The sequence below is a fragment of the Sarcophilus harrisii genome, chromosome 6, assembly GCF_902635505.1.
Source record: "Sarcophilus harrisii chromosome 6, mSarHar1.11, whole genome shotgun sequence".
NCBI classification, from domain to species: Eukaryota; Metazoa; Chordata; class Mammalia; order Dasyuromorphia; family Dasyuridae; genus Sarcophilus; species Sarcophilus harrisii.
In genome coordinates this window covers 136,190,173-136,205,650 of record NC_045431.1, presented here as the reverse complement: position 1 = coordinate 136,205,650, position 15,478 = coordinate 136,190,173, and the positions used below count along the sequence as shown (strand labels likewise).

Sequence of the window (15,478 nt, the reverse complement as noted above, 5' to 3'; positions counted from 1 at the left end):
AGGTCCCATAATTGTGGCTTGCCAATGAAACACTAGAAAAAGAAAAACTCTTGTTATCATCTAAAAAATTGTATATGCTATTTTCAAATTAAATGGCAAATTTTGGAAAACACTTACTATCATCCCCAACTGGACCTGCAGAACACTGTGCTGGAGGGTCACGGGCCAAATCGCTAAGTTCCTATACAGAAAGAAAATTATAGGTCAATATAATATGTAGACATGAAAATAAAAATACCATCTATTACAATAATTTTACAGGCTTCCCATTCTACGGGTGACAATGAAGAGACAGTACAAAAATACCTACAGAAATAGCAGATTTAAATGAGGGCAATCTTAACTTTCCCAATAGTTGTTCTACATATAAAGAGATGAGTGGCTACTACAGATTTTCATAATGGTAGACTCTATAGAAATATATGAACCTTGGGCAGTAGCTGCCCTTTTCTATCCAGCACATTTTAAAGTCAACTTGCCATTACTGCTTCCTTATATAACTAAAGTTCTCAAACTTGGGTTACTAATGCAATGCTTTTGAAAGGGTCCTATAATATGACATTATTAAGGTTTAAATGTCTTCCTACATGTAAGCTCTCCTTATTGAAGCAATGCTCTTGTAAGCCAATTTGTCTAAAGGTCAAACTTTCCAGGTAAGGATTACACGTTCAGAAAATAAAATGCCAATGTCTAACCTGTAATTTTGGAAATTCTCTAAAATAAAGAGTATGAAATACTTTCATTAAACAATAACTATTTATTTACCAGAAGGCATACAAAAAGTAATGCTTGTGAAAACTCTCAAAGTTAAGTGCCTTCTGTATGTAGTAGTAGTAATAATAAATTATGGTCAGAATTTTATTAAGAAGCTGATTTTACATATGTGATATTGAGAATAAATAGATCTATGGAAAATAAAAGTCAGAAAAAATCTTGTGCTGAGGCAGACTGCTCAACTTTCTATGGTTGATATAATAATATAATAAATGATATAAGTTACATAGAAACATTCATTTTCATGTCCTTTCATGAATGACACAAATGATTTCCCACTTTATTTAACTACTTAGAACTTAACTACCAGGACATAAAGCAGCTTTAATACAACTAAATTTTATATTTTTTGTGCTCTTATAAATTCAATTTCCAAAATGGTAATTCTCTTCCAATATTCTTTACCAGAGTATAAAGCCCATTTTTCTTCTGTCATATGATCATTTTCTTAACTATGTTATCCTAGTTTCTGCCAAATCAACAGAAAAATAATTTTAAGTTTCTGGGTCTTAGCTTACTTTTCCATTTTTTTTTTTTTAATTACAGACATGTATACTGAGATGATTTAAAGCTATGTGTAAAAGAATTCCTTGTGCTCTTGAAGAAACACAATGGAATCAAATGCCTAGAATTCGCAAGGAAACAATTTTGGGGGGACAAGCTCTGTGTTTTCATCAGTACAAGAGTTCTTAACAATGAACATTCTCTACCAAAAAGATGGGAATTGTCTCCAGAATTTTTAGTTTTTAAAAGTTTAAATGACTTGCTCCTGACTTTCAGGTTAATTCTCTATATATCATTTACACCCAGAATCAATAAAAACACTACTACGTATTTAAAAACCATTCATAAACAAAAGTAGAATTCACTTTTCCAAAAATGTGTTTATACAAGATCATCATGTTTACTCATCAGTCTTAAAAAAAGTTTTTAAAGAAGAGAAAAAGTGAGATACTAAATTAAGAGCGATTTTATTAAGAGAATAATCAACCCTAAATCAGTGAACATTAGGGAATAACTGTTAGCCTAATTAGATGTTAAACAGTTTAAATCAAACTCCATCCTTTCATGAACAAAGTTTGTAGCACAGAATTAAGATACCAAACAAACCAATTTAAGGCAAAGATAAGCTTCTTTCTTCCAGAACCTTAAAAATTAGAAGATTAGGGAGCAGCACAATGGCTAGAGCATCAATTCTTAAAAACCCTTAAACCTTTAAAAAGAGTCAAGGACCTAAGTTCAGATCCAACTCAGACACTTAATGCTTCCTAGCTGTGTGATCTTGGACAAATTTCTTAATCCAACTGCCTCAAGATCCCCCCTACTCCCCAAGCACTTAACCCTTCACCCTGCAAAAAAATAAATAAATAAATAAATAAAAGGAATTAGAAAAGATCACAAAGGCAAATATTTTATCTACCACATTTAGGAATTTCTTCCACAATATATCAAACAAATGATTCCTAGGGACAATTTGACATTCCAATGCACACCATACAAGAAAGCTCTAAACTTTCTACTACCTCAAACTACTAAAAATTATTTAAGTGGTGGTGATGTTCAATTGTGTACAACTCTTCAGAACCCCATTTGGGGTTTTCTAGGCAGAGATACTAGAATGATTTGCCATTTCCACCTCCAGTTTGTTTTATAATAGAGAAAACTGAGGTCAATACCATTAAAAAATTAAGTGACTTGCCCAGGGATGACCAGGGATATAGCAAGTAAATGTCAGGGGCTAGACTTGAACTCAGGAAGATGAGTCTTCATTGTGTGAGGTAGCCACCAATCTTCAAACCAATGATCTTAAAAAACAATTAAGGACTGAATTTAGTTGAGAAGGAGGAAATTAAGATAATACACATAAAATTAATATATAAGAAAGGTACAAAAAGGTGGTGTGGAGTTTATTGGCTTTAGAATTTCTAAATCTATAAAAGGAGAGAAAACCAAAATTCATTGATTGTACTGGGAAAATAGGATGTAGAAAAAAACCCTCTTTAAAAAAAAAATTAACTTCCCTAAGAATGACATGTGTGAGAAAGAGAAGAATGCAAGACAACACTATGGTTTTGAACATGAACAGTGAAATAGTGATGCCTCTGACTGAAAATCAGTAAGGAAAATTATGAGTAAGTGATATTTAAAGGTTTGATTTTTATTAACACATAATTGAGGATGCTATACAGGAATAACACCTAGACAAAGATCCTAAACACAATTGAAGATGTTCGTCTACGGGTCTATATAATGGGCAGAGTTGAAAAATAAGAGTGACAATGACATTATCAAGAGAGGAAATGTTTAAAATAGGTCATAAGATTTTTTTTAGTAAGAATAGGTTCAGATTCAAAGACCCAAATCAATTTATTCCTATGATTTTCTTATTCTCTGTGGTTTCTTGCATCAGCTCTGATCCTAAGCTCCAAAGAGGAATTAAAGAAAAAAAAATTTTAGGCAAAAGTCAGCATATTTGGTTAGAAAAAGGACAAGGAATGATGAAAAAAGACCAACGATGAAAACAAAAATAAGCACATACCGAGATAGAAGGGAATGAATAACCAATAGGGAGTACTCAAAAGTATCAAATTTTACAGCAAGAACTAAAAATACATTTATCTGGCAATAAGATCACATGGTGACTTTTTAGAGATAAAATAGAGGAAAATGGTAAGCAGCAGAAATCAGATTGTAAAGTGCCAAAGACAATGTAAGTGGTCAGGGAACAAAGGAAATGGGTATAAACTTCCAAGAAAATTAGTGAATTAAAAAAAAAAATTCAAGTTCGATAAGCATTGTCTTTCTAAAGTATTTCAAATTCCTTTCACTTATTTTATACAATTTCCTTTTCCTATCTTCTATGAGTTTGCTCACACTATACTTGAAATGGACCCTTCTGTCTCCCATTAATTCTCAAGCCCATTTTGCCTACACATCTTTTTTTTTTAAATCTTTCCTCAGCTTAAATTCTCTCTCGCACATCAAAATTTCCTCAATTATTGCCTCTGCCTCTTCTAACATTTGACCACTCTTGCTGGCATTACAAGGGACTGCGAGCTTTCAGAACCCCAGAAAGCTACATAGTCTTGTTTATTCTCCAAGACTAATTACAAACACCCTTTTAATTCAACAAAAATAAATTACCTCACGTACTAGAAAAACCAAGATATGAATGAAGAGTTTCCAAACAAAAGATTTAGTTTAGATGAGTAGCCACTGAGCTAAACTTCCAAGAAAATGTAGGTTCTCAAAGTTGAAATAAATTTGGAAACACCTGCTGCTACTACTTAGAAGTGACAAGTAAAACATCCTCTCAAAATTTTTTTAACTTCTATTTTTTTGCCTGAAAGATGTAGAACTACACTAATTTATTTGCTTTACACAATTTTTTTTTGCTTTAATTATCAAAATGGTTACTTAGTGACAAGCTAGCTAAAAGAAAATACTAAGCAATAACAAATTAAAATGGATTAAAATGGATTTGCTTTCATAATAGTAACAAAATCTTTATTTTTAAAAGCATACAAGTAAGTTACCCAGCAACATACATTTCACCAGAAATGAAGCACAGACAAATGTCTTTCCCGATAAGTATTATGCAATAACAGGCAAAAATGTTTAAGTGTCCATTGGATTCTGTCTTTCAATAATAGTTTCAAGAAAAATCAAGACCCTGAATGGTCAGCTTATTATCCTATCTCCTATATATCACAGGATTAAGAAGAAATAATTTACTTTATATGAACTCATTATTCAAGAAAGATACAGGTAAATATCCACTTTGGGACAACATAGTAATATACTGTAGGAGGAGCAACAAACCTGCCAATACTTTTTGACCTACAACTTGTACATATAAAAATATTGATTTTACAATTATTGAGGAACAGCCTAAATAAACTAATCTATCTAATGAATGTAATAAAATGCTACAAAGAATTTGCGATTTGGAAAAATTTATACCAAGTAATTAAGAAATCCCAAAACCAAGAATTAGAGATTTATTATTAGCATACTGATTTTGATTACAACTACTTTTAAAAGAAAAAAGATTTCTTTAATAAGATCACAAAAGTTACATTAGGTGATCTAAACCAAATAAAAAGCTGCTAAGATTACTAAAAAAAAAAAAAAAAAAAAAAGGTTTATTTATTTGGGACTTATTTTTACATTTTTTAAATTCAGTTCAATTAATTTTTTTAAAATAAAGCTGTGTTAATATAGCAAATGTTTCTCTTTGAGAAATAGACTTCTCATATTTAAAAGATATTGATGGGGCAGCTAGGTGGTGCAGTGTTTAGAGCACCAGCCCTGAAACCAGAAGAACCTGAGTTCAAATGTGGCCTCAGACACCTAACATTTCCTAGCTGTGTGACCCTGGGCAATTCACTTAACTCCAACTGTCTCAGTCAAAAAAAAAAAAAAAAAAAAAAGGGGGGGGGGAAGAAAGAAAACAAAAGAAAAAAGAAAAATTAAGAGAAAATAAAAGCTATTGATTACTCTCCTAATGTTAGAAAATAAATAGCAGTTTATTAGCGAGTTATTATCAATCAATATATATTTATTGGGTTCCTATTTATATGCAAGATATGGAAAATATAAGGTCATCTTATTTCAAAAGTATTAGCTGAAATCATGGGATTAAGAGGCCTGTAAGTAACCATAGATATCATCTAAAACTAAGTCCAAATAGTGTATAAACTATGTGTCTAAATGTAATAACTCACTAGAGCATCCTGTCATCTGAGAAGTTTACCAAAGGAGAGGTTAAAGTAGGGGGGAAATGCCATATGCACTAAGAGAGCTATCAGTGAAGGTTATTACACAAAAGAAATCCTTCAGTCCTTCTCTCAAATTCCACCTTTCCTTGAAACATTGGGGACTAGAAGTGCTTTCATAAAAACAGTAGCCTACCATGTAAAGTTAACAGTTTTTCAAAGACTATATTAAAAAAAAAACCAAATACTATAAATTACTCCACATTGTTTTTCTTTATAGAACCAACCTCTGTGTTGTTTCTCACACAAATAAGTTACAATGATTCTAACATTAGTTAAGGGAATTTTATTTAGGCTTCATTCCAAGATCCTGGACAAGTGTGTCAAAGGTCTAACACTATCTAGACATTCTCAAAATAGATAAATAAAGAGAAATTATAAAATCATTTAAATATGTGTTTATCTGTACACACATATAAAACCTAGATACAGATCTAAATATATGACTTTCTTTTGATTCCTTACTTCAAATACTTTTAAAGACTTGTTACTTCATTAGGACAGGTATGATCTCAACTAATGAAAACCACACTCTCTTCCAAATAGGTTTTTATTTCCCCTAGGATCATTTGATGTAAGGGCCAAACCTGTTAACATTTTGGCTACTTTGGTTCTGAGACAGACAGTGCAATCTATTATGCTCTAAATTGTACTCAAAATACCCCCCATTCTGATAGGACTATACCAATGACAAGAACCTAAAAGTATCTTGTAAAATTAAAATGAGGAAATAATTACTTTTTAAAAGAATTAAATTTCTCTAATGATCTGAAAAAATCCAATATCCACTGTCAGAACAAATTTTCCTTTCCTCCCAGGTAGGATTATGCTCATAAAGAAGGTGCTACTTACAACTTAATAATCTCACACATTGCTAATGTAGTATGTACGCTACTGCCTGGGAATAAAAACCATGTTGGGGTATCATGAAACATTATTATAGTTGAAAATTCTACGTTTCTCCTTTTGTTTATAGTGAAAGATTTATTTATTATAACTGGTTACTAGACATGAAGTATGAGAACATTAAGAAAATTTTTCGTTTTTCAGATTTAAAAATTCTCTTAACTGCCTGAATAAATTCTCACGTTATTTATTATATCAAACATACAAACAAAAGGGTCATATAAATATTAAGCAGCAGGCCTGGCAATCCTAGATAGCTTTTATAGCCACTATTGTTTTGAAAGCGATCATCGGTAATAATGCCATTATTGCCAATTCAGGTATTTTTTAAATTTCAAATTCTATTTACTCCTAAAAATTAAAGACAGAAGTAATATCATTGTAGGACATTCTTCAGGAAACAAGTTCTATATGGCCCACAGAATCAGATGTTGTTATTTAAAAAACTATGGGGAAGGAATGAAATTGAATACCAAGACACACTACAACTTCAATTATTAAAAAACAAAACAGTAACCAAAATGAACCTTGAAGCTACATAATATATTTAATGGACATAGTCTTATAGTTTAGTAAATAAAAGATCATATTGTTAAACGAATCCTCAAAACCCTCAAGAGTGAATTAGTATATATTTTAATACTCCAGGAATCCAAATGAAGATAGACATAACGGAAATAGTGAAGATATTTTTTGACCTGTAACTGGGGGGAAGAAAGAGAGAGGGGGAGAAATACTATTTAGTGATTTTAAAAGTAAATAAAATGAAAGTAAACCACCAGTAAAGCATAGGCATATTGGCCATGGGCTGATTCTTTTGCCAAAAGACTTAAATAGTAGTTATTTGGACATAAATTTAGCAATCCTGGAAACCACTTTAGGTTTAGATGAAGTTTTATATCAGCCTCCCAAAAGATTGTAACTATAATCATAAATTAAGTTGGTAAATTCTATTTTAAGTAATTTTGTTAATACGTGACAGGAGTCTTTTATATTTATTATTTATTTTGTGTGAAATAGTAAATTGTCATTTCTGAACTATCTCTAATGTGTGCAAGAGATACATACTATCCAAAATCACATTGGAAAAAATGAAAAATAACATGGCAATTTCAACTTGACTGGTTTAAAAAAAACAAAAAACACTAATAATGCTGCCAAATAATGGGAAGAAGATAAAATAACAAAGACTACAACTATTTTCTAAATAAATTAAAGCGATATTAATCATTCATCTCAAAAAGCAGTCTCAGGTAGCTCCTTTTACATGCTGAGAGATGTGGCAGCCTAGATCTAGTTGGCTGTTTTTAATTCGTTTATAAAATCTTACAATGTAAAATAATGAAAAATTTTAAGTGGCACTGCCTCATAAAACAGTGAGAAGATGAAATAATTTTCCATAAGTTTAGCAAGAGATCATCTTCAAAACACTTCAAGGATAAAACAAAAGACTAAAAACTGGGAAATATCTATGAAGGATCTTAAATGTCAAAAGCCTAAGGATTCATGAAAAGTACCAAAAAATAACTGAATTCTATTGGAAGGATTCCCTTTATGTGGTATGGGCTTTGAGAGATTCTTTAAAAATATTTTATTTAGTTTTGAGTTCATATCAAAATTTGCCTCAATATCCTCCCAATCTTCTTTGCAAGAAAGATTTTTTAGAAAGTGGGGGAGGGTAATAAAAAAAAAAAAAAAAAAACAACCACTATATACAAGCACCCCAGGACCTCTCAACTCTGCCAAGGAGTGAAGGGGATTATCTTATCATATCCTTCATATGCTCTTGAGTATAGATAACATTGTACTAATCCTATCAAGCTATCAAGTCCAGAAACAAGGAAATCTACTACTAAATTAGATCCATAATCACTCCAAATTCAGCCTAAATATTCCCAAAGGTGTACCCAACATTAACATATCCAGACTTTGATATACACAATCAGCTGGAACACCTACCTATTGGGGGAGAGGGGAGGGAAGGGGTGTAGATTAAGTTGACCACACATGATTGTCCTTGGTTCAGTGCTTCTCCCTACATCTTTACATCTCCAAGCTTCTCCCTAAAACAAAGACCCACCTTTTTAAACACCAATATCCTTTTGCTAATCAATGCTATGCCATTAGAATTCAAATTTGTAGATTAGCCACAATAGGCATAAATTGGGTGTAACAAACAACCAATGAAGAACTGTACACAAGTGTAAGAGAAATGCAGAATCACAAAAAACGAGCTCATAAAAGTTAAGAGACAATGAATGGAGAGCCTGTATTCCACTGTTATCCTTATTATCAAGAGGAACAGAAGTTCCAGCTGTAGACTGATTATAGGGCATGGATATGAGCTGCATATAATGAATATGGATAGGTAGTTGAGAAAGCAACCACTAGAATCAGGATTCCTTTTTTAAGTGTTGTAGGAAGGATAGATTTATTAAATGACCAACTATGAAAATTGTATACTACTTCTTTAAAGAGATTTGTCCATATTTTTAAAATGGTAAGGAAAAGGGATATTGAAATTATTATTTAAAAAGAGTTAGGTAGCACTGGCAATTTACACATTAGAAAGCATTATCCTAGATTTTACAAATTCTAAACACCAAAAAGTGACGAAACTTTTTTCTAACGAAGATGTAACCAAATTATTTTCTATTTTCTATTGATGCCTGAAGCCAAGTGAAAAAAAATCGCTAGAAAATCAAAAGCTCAGCATTAACACAATTACTGTAGCTAACAGAAAAACCTCCCAGGATTTCTCTAAATTATTGTATAGCCACAAAGCTCATACAAAACTACTGAATTATATATCATTAATTTATATTCTGTAATATTCAGTCCCAAACCTTCAGATGTGCAAACAAGAAACGCAATGTCTAAAGTTCTGGGCTAAAGCAAAATAGTTAAGTGGCAGAGGCATTTCAGTCAATTTCATTTTTAAAATGGTATCAAAATACTCTCAAAAAGCTATATATATATAACAATGCTAAATTACAAAATATTAGTTTTTAAAGGACTGGTTAAATGCAAAAGATAGTTATCTTCACAACCTACCTGATATTTAAAAGCTTCTCAGTGTAACCTTAGAAAAATACAACAAAAGGGGTTGGACTAGACTGACCTCCAAGTCTCAAACCAACTCTCTCTTGGAAGATGTGTTTGGAGAGATGGATTGAATGGGAAATACAAAGGATGTAAAAACAAAGATAGAAATAAAATGTTAAAACAATAAATTTGACTTTTATATCAACTTTATATCATGCCCTATGATCCACTTTCTATAATATAGAAATTGGATTTAAAGGGAAAATTTCAATGATTTTTCAAAAAATTCTACATTTTTAAAATATGAGATATATCCTTGAGTATTTAAAATAAATTAAAAACTTATAGAATTGGGAAAACTTTAAGATATATTAACTGCTCCTATATACATATATATATATATATGTATATATATATATGTATATAGGAGCTCCTATAACTCCTATATACATATATATATATAACTGCTCCTATATACATATATATATATATGCCATATTAAAAAAAAAAGATCATAAGTAAATTGAACATTTTTCTTCTCAAAATCCATAAAATTTAGTTCAACTTCCAAATATAGTCATCATTCCATAATACCAATACAAATAAAAGCCAATCATCCAAAGGCATGTTTTCTACTTACATTTTAAGACATCAGTGACTAGCTTAAGTAGGCCTAAAATTAGAAATCATAATTACAAAACTTACTTAAAATTTAAAAACCTATATTTTGCTCCAAACACAAAGCATTTAAATGCATTGCTGCCTGACAATCATATACCTATACTAATTATTACTATTAAACAAAATTTTAAAATAATTCAATTCTTTGAAGAATCTATAGTTAACTTGTCACTACTTTTAAAAGCTACATATGTAACAGCTAAAAATGAAACCTATTATCCTTTCCCTCCCTATTTTCACAAAGGCAGGAATAATGAGTACAAAAAAAGGCAACATATTAAGCCAGACTCTAATTTTTTGAATTAGAGTAGATTAAATATATATATATATATGATGTAAAAACAAGAGAATTAAAATATGTAAAATTTTATTGTTATATTTAGTCTTCATATTATGCTTTATTTCACATATATTCCTACTGCCTCTCTTTAGAAACACTATTCCTACTGCAAACTAAAAAAGTTCAGCAAAAATAAGATACCAAGTTTGACAGCACACGGATTACTTGCAGGACCCCACCTTTCCAAAGGAAAAAAGGTAAGTCATCACTTCTTTGAGGTCAAACTTAAGGATTTTAATTACTCAAGCAATGAAGAATATAATTTACTTTTAAAAATGACATTTGTTTTGATTTATATAAAAATGGTACAAACAAGGAACCCTTTTTAACATTTTCCCCCAAAGGGAAGGCTAGATACAAGTTAACTCAACAACAGAATTCACCTGGCTCTCTCATACTTCTTTCTCTCCTCCCCACAATTTTTTTAGATATGATCAATGTAAAAATGTTTTGTTTGATTGTACATGTTTGTAATAAGGGTTTTATTTTTCTTGATTTCTCAATGCACAGTGAGAAGAGAGAGAAAAGGGGAGATATAAAGTGATTTGAAATTTTGTGAGCAAGCTGATCTTCACTCAAAAATAAAATAAAACTTAAATTTTAAAAGACCTTATAAGTATGTCACATCATTTAAAAGAAAATACAATAGTCAACAAAGCAATTTCACATTCTCTAAAACATACTGTTAAAGAATTGTTAGAGGTAGACACTAAATGATGACTTTGTGTAGCATTACATAGGAAAGATGTGCCTATATAAAAAAGACCAGGAAGCCAGATTTTTCTTACTCATAAAATCAGCTCTTGATCCACTTGATTACCAGACCTCATGACTGCCCCAAATTTAAAATTAGCTTTACACAAATTTGTTTTTGAAAGGATATCAATAATCCAAAGAGCAATGCTAAAACATTCTAAACAAAATTATAATATAAAGTCAATGCCTGTTGACAATTTCTCATACTTCTAATATTATGAATTCACCTTTTTCCTTCTGTTTTATGATCACCCTTCTATTTACCTACAACAGTAATTTTTTCTACTTCTGAAGACCACCAAGATGGTAAGTGCCTCCATGTTTCCTTTCGCCTATCAGTAACAATAATAAAGTTTAATACCGTGATAAGGGCATACTGAAAAATGAAGAAAAAAAGCTGCTCATATTTCTATTGAGGAATAGCAAAAAGAGGCTCATATTTCTATTGAGGAATAGCAAAGGACAATCAAAAATTAAAAATCACAATGAAAAAACAGGATAATTATGAATTAAGTATAAAATATTGATGTAAAACTTATTTTTATGTTTTAGGTACATGTGCCACTTGAAGAAATAACTAATTTTTTGTGATGTTTTATTTTCCTATGCTCTTTCCCCTCCTCAACTAGTGAGGTGGGTTCATTAAAACAGTCAATGGGCAGGAAGGATACTGGTGATATGATGAAGAGCAGAGCTAACCACATACAAAAATAACGTAAAGGGGGATTACAAAGTTGTTTAAAGTTTATGTTAAAGGTTAAAAAAAAATTGGGGGGCCACAGCCAAAATAGCAAATTTCTTTGCAACAACTTGCTTGAGCTCTTCCCAAATTACTCCCTATAGATTTAAATAATGCCATAAAATCATTCCTGGAGCAGCAGAACGTTCTCCACAAAAGGAAGAAGTGAAATAATTTTCTGGCAAGAAAGGTTTATCACATCTGGATAAGAGTGGAGTATAGTCCAGTGCAAGCCTGGGCAACACAGCCTCACTCAGCTCCAGCAAACCAGAAGCAGATCCTGGGAGCCACCATTAAAATCAGCAAAAGAAACCACTACTTCTAGATTTTGTAATCCAGAATTCTTTTGCTTTGCCCATACTCAGATCCAAGTCACAGTCCTGGGTGGCAATCCCAGGGTGAGGAAGAACACTAAACACTACTGCTACCAGGGCTTGTAAGCTTCACTGGAGTGGGGACTCTCATCACAGTCCCAAGGCAAAAAAGAGTGCTTCTGGTCACTCAGAAGTCCCTAAAACTATCTGTGCCATCCAACTTGGAAGCAAAACTCTTCTTTATGAGTTAATAGTCAAGAAACCACCTGGGAAAATGGGAAAACAAAAAAATTTTGACCACAGAAAGCTACTTACTCACAAAACAAAGGAATAAAAGGAAGATCAAAACACTCAGAAAATACATCCAAGGCTTCCAAGAAAAATATGAATTAGTCCTTGGGCCATGGTAGAGAGAGCTCAAAAAGGAAGAGTTTTGAAAATCAAGAAAGGGAGAGGAATATTGGGAAGAGAAATGAGAATACAAGAAAATCATGAAAAACCAGTCAATGGCTTGGTAAAAGACAGAGACAGACATACAAACTGACACACATACATACACACACACTCACTCACTCTCACTCTCCCTGAAGAAAACAACACTTTATAAAACAGACCAAGTCAAATAGTAAAGGAAATTCAAAAAGCCAATGAGGAGAATAGTTCCTTTAAAAAGCAGAATTGGCCTAACTGGAAAAAACAATCCACTGAAGAAAACTCATTTAAAAGTAGAAATTAGACAAATGGAAAAGGTTAAAAAGCTCACTCTGAAGAAAATTCCTTAAAAATTAGATCTAAGCAAATGTAAGCTAATGGCTTAATGAGAAATCAAGAAACAATAAAAGAATGAAAAAAAAACTGCTACACAATGCGAAATATCTCATTGAAAAACAAGTGACCTGGAAATTAGATCGAGGAGGAATAATTTAAAAATTAGTGGACTACGGGAAAGCCAAAATCAATCAGAGCCTAGACATTATCTTTCAAGAAATTATCAAGGGAAACTGCCTTGAGGGTAACCAAGGGGGTAAAAACAGAAATTGAAAAAATTCACTGATATGAAAACTCCCAGTAATATTTTCACCAAATTAAGAGTTCCCAGGTGAAGAGAACATATTGCAAGCAGTCAGAAAGAAACAATTTAATTATCTGGGAGCCATCATCAGAATAACACAAGATTTAGGAGCTTCTTCATTAAAGAACCAGAGCAAAGGAGCTCTGAGTATAATCCTTCAGGAGAAAAGTGTAAATTCAAATGGAGGATTGTCAAACATTCTTGATCCAGAGATGAATAAAAAAATTTGACTTACACATACAAGATTCAAGAAAAGCATAAAAATGTTAATAGGAAAGAAAATCATAGGGGACTTAATGTTAAAACTGTTCACATTCCAACATGGAAAGATGATACTTAATAATTCACAGAAACTCTCTCATTAGGGTAGTTAATAGGAATATATATATAAAGTGCACAGATGACTTGAATATAAAGGAATGATACCTAAAAAAATAAAGGTTAGAGGAATATACAGGGAAAAAGGAAAATGAAAGAATTGAGTAAATATCTCACATAAGAAACAAGAAAAAGCTTTTAGAGTGGAGGGGGAAGAAGAGTGGGGGAGGTAAAGGAGAATTAATGAACTTTGTTCTCATCAGAATTGGCTCAAAACATATACACTCAACTGGGTATATAAATCTATCTTACTCTAAGGAAAAGAAGGAGGGGAAGGGATAAAAAGAAGTGAGACATATGCGGAGTGAGGAGGAGGTGAAAGAAGGGAGGGTAGATTGAGGAAAGGGGTTAATCAGAAGCAAAGGATGAAAGGAGAGAATAAACAGGATTGGGGGAGGGGAATGGAAGGAGACAGCATAGTAACTAAGAAAAAAAATTTAATTAAGTTTCTCTGATAAAGGTTTCATTTCTCAACCACAAAGAACACATTTAAATTTGAAAAATGAAAGCCCAATGATAGATGATCAAAAAATATGAGCCGTTTTCAGATGAAATAATCAAAGCCATCTACAGCCACATGGAAAAAACATTTAGTATTGATTGAAGAAATGCAAATTAAAACAATTCTGAACTACCTAATACCTACTACCTTTGGCCAATAGAACAGAAAAAGAAAAATGAGACATTAATACACTATTGATGGAGTTGTTAAAGGGCTATGAAACCGTGCATAACTTTTGACCTAGAAATACCACTATTAGATCTGTATCCCCCAAAAAGAAAAAAAAAAAAAAAAAAAAAAAACCACCCTATATATTTTATAAGCAGATTTTTTTTTCTCCTGGCAAGAATGGATAATTGAGGGGATGTCCATAAAATGGGGAATGGCTGAACAAATTGTAGTATGTGATTATGATGGAATAATACTATTGTGCTATAAAAAATGATGACCAGCAGGTGATTCAAGGCAGTCAATAGATAAGTGATTGAAAGAACCAGAGGCATCCAGAGAAAACTATGCTAAATGTGGATCAAAGAATAATATTTTCACCTTTTTTGGTGATGGTGAGGTTTGCTGGGTTTTTTTTTCCTTTTGATCTGACTTCTTTCGCAGTATAACAAATATGGAAATATGTTTAGAAGAACTGCACATGTTTAAGCTATAGTGGATTGCTTACTGTTTAGGGGAAGGGTTCAGAGAAAAAACAGAAACATAAGGTTTTGCAAAGATGAATGCTAGAAACTATCTTTGCATGTATTTGGGAAAAATAAAAGGCTATTATTTAAAAAAAAAAAAAAAGAAAGAAAAGAAAGAAATGATGAACAGGATACTCTTAAGAAAAAGCTGAAAAGACTTTGATGCAAAGTAAAATGTATTGGGTACAAAGTAACAACAACAATGCCAGCTACTCTCAGCAATACAATGATCCAAGACAAGTCTGAAGAACCTACAGATAAAAAATGCTAGCTAGACACCTCCCCAAAGATTTGATGGTGTCTGATTACTGATTGAAGCATTTAAAAAAAAAATTTTTTTTTTGTTTTCTCAAGGCTTTATTTTTTTGGGGGGGAAGAGAGGGGTAAGGGTGGAAGTTGGGAAGAGAGTATTTGATTTTACAATATAAATAATATGGAAATGTTTTTTATGACTACTTATGTAAAATCTTATGATGAGGTAAGAGGAAGTAAGGAGGA

General features: G+C 31.8%; 1 protein-coding gene across 3 annotated transcripts in view; it reads right to left on the bottom strand.

The window, feature by feature from the left end:
* The window catches only part of UBE2D3 (ubiquitin conjugating enzyme E2 D3), a 41,178-nt gene that overhangs the window by 16,927 nt on the left and 8,773 nt on the right, over positions 1-15,478 (bottom strand). For all 3 annotated transcript variants that reach the window (XM_031943360.1, XM_031943362.1, XM_031943361.1), the window contains exons 3-4: positions 118-181; positions 1-32 (exon numbers count right to left, since the gene is read on the bottom strand). In XM_031943360.1, coding sequence (XP_031799220.1) covers positions 1-32; positions 118-181 — 96 coding nt within the window. The remainder of the gene's footprint in view (positions 33-117; positions 182-15,478) is intronic.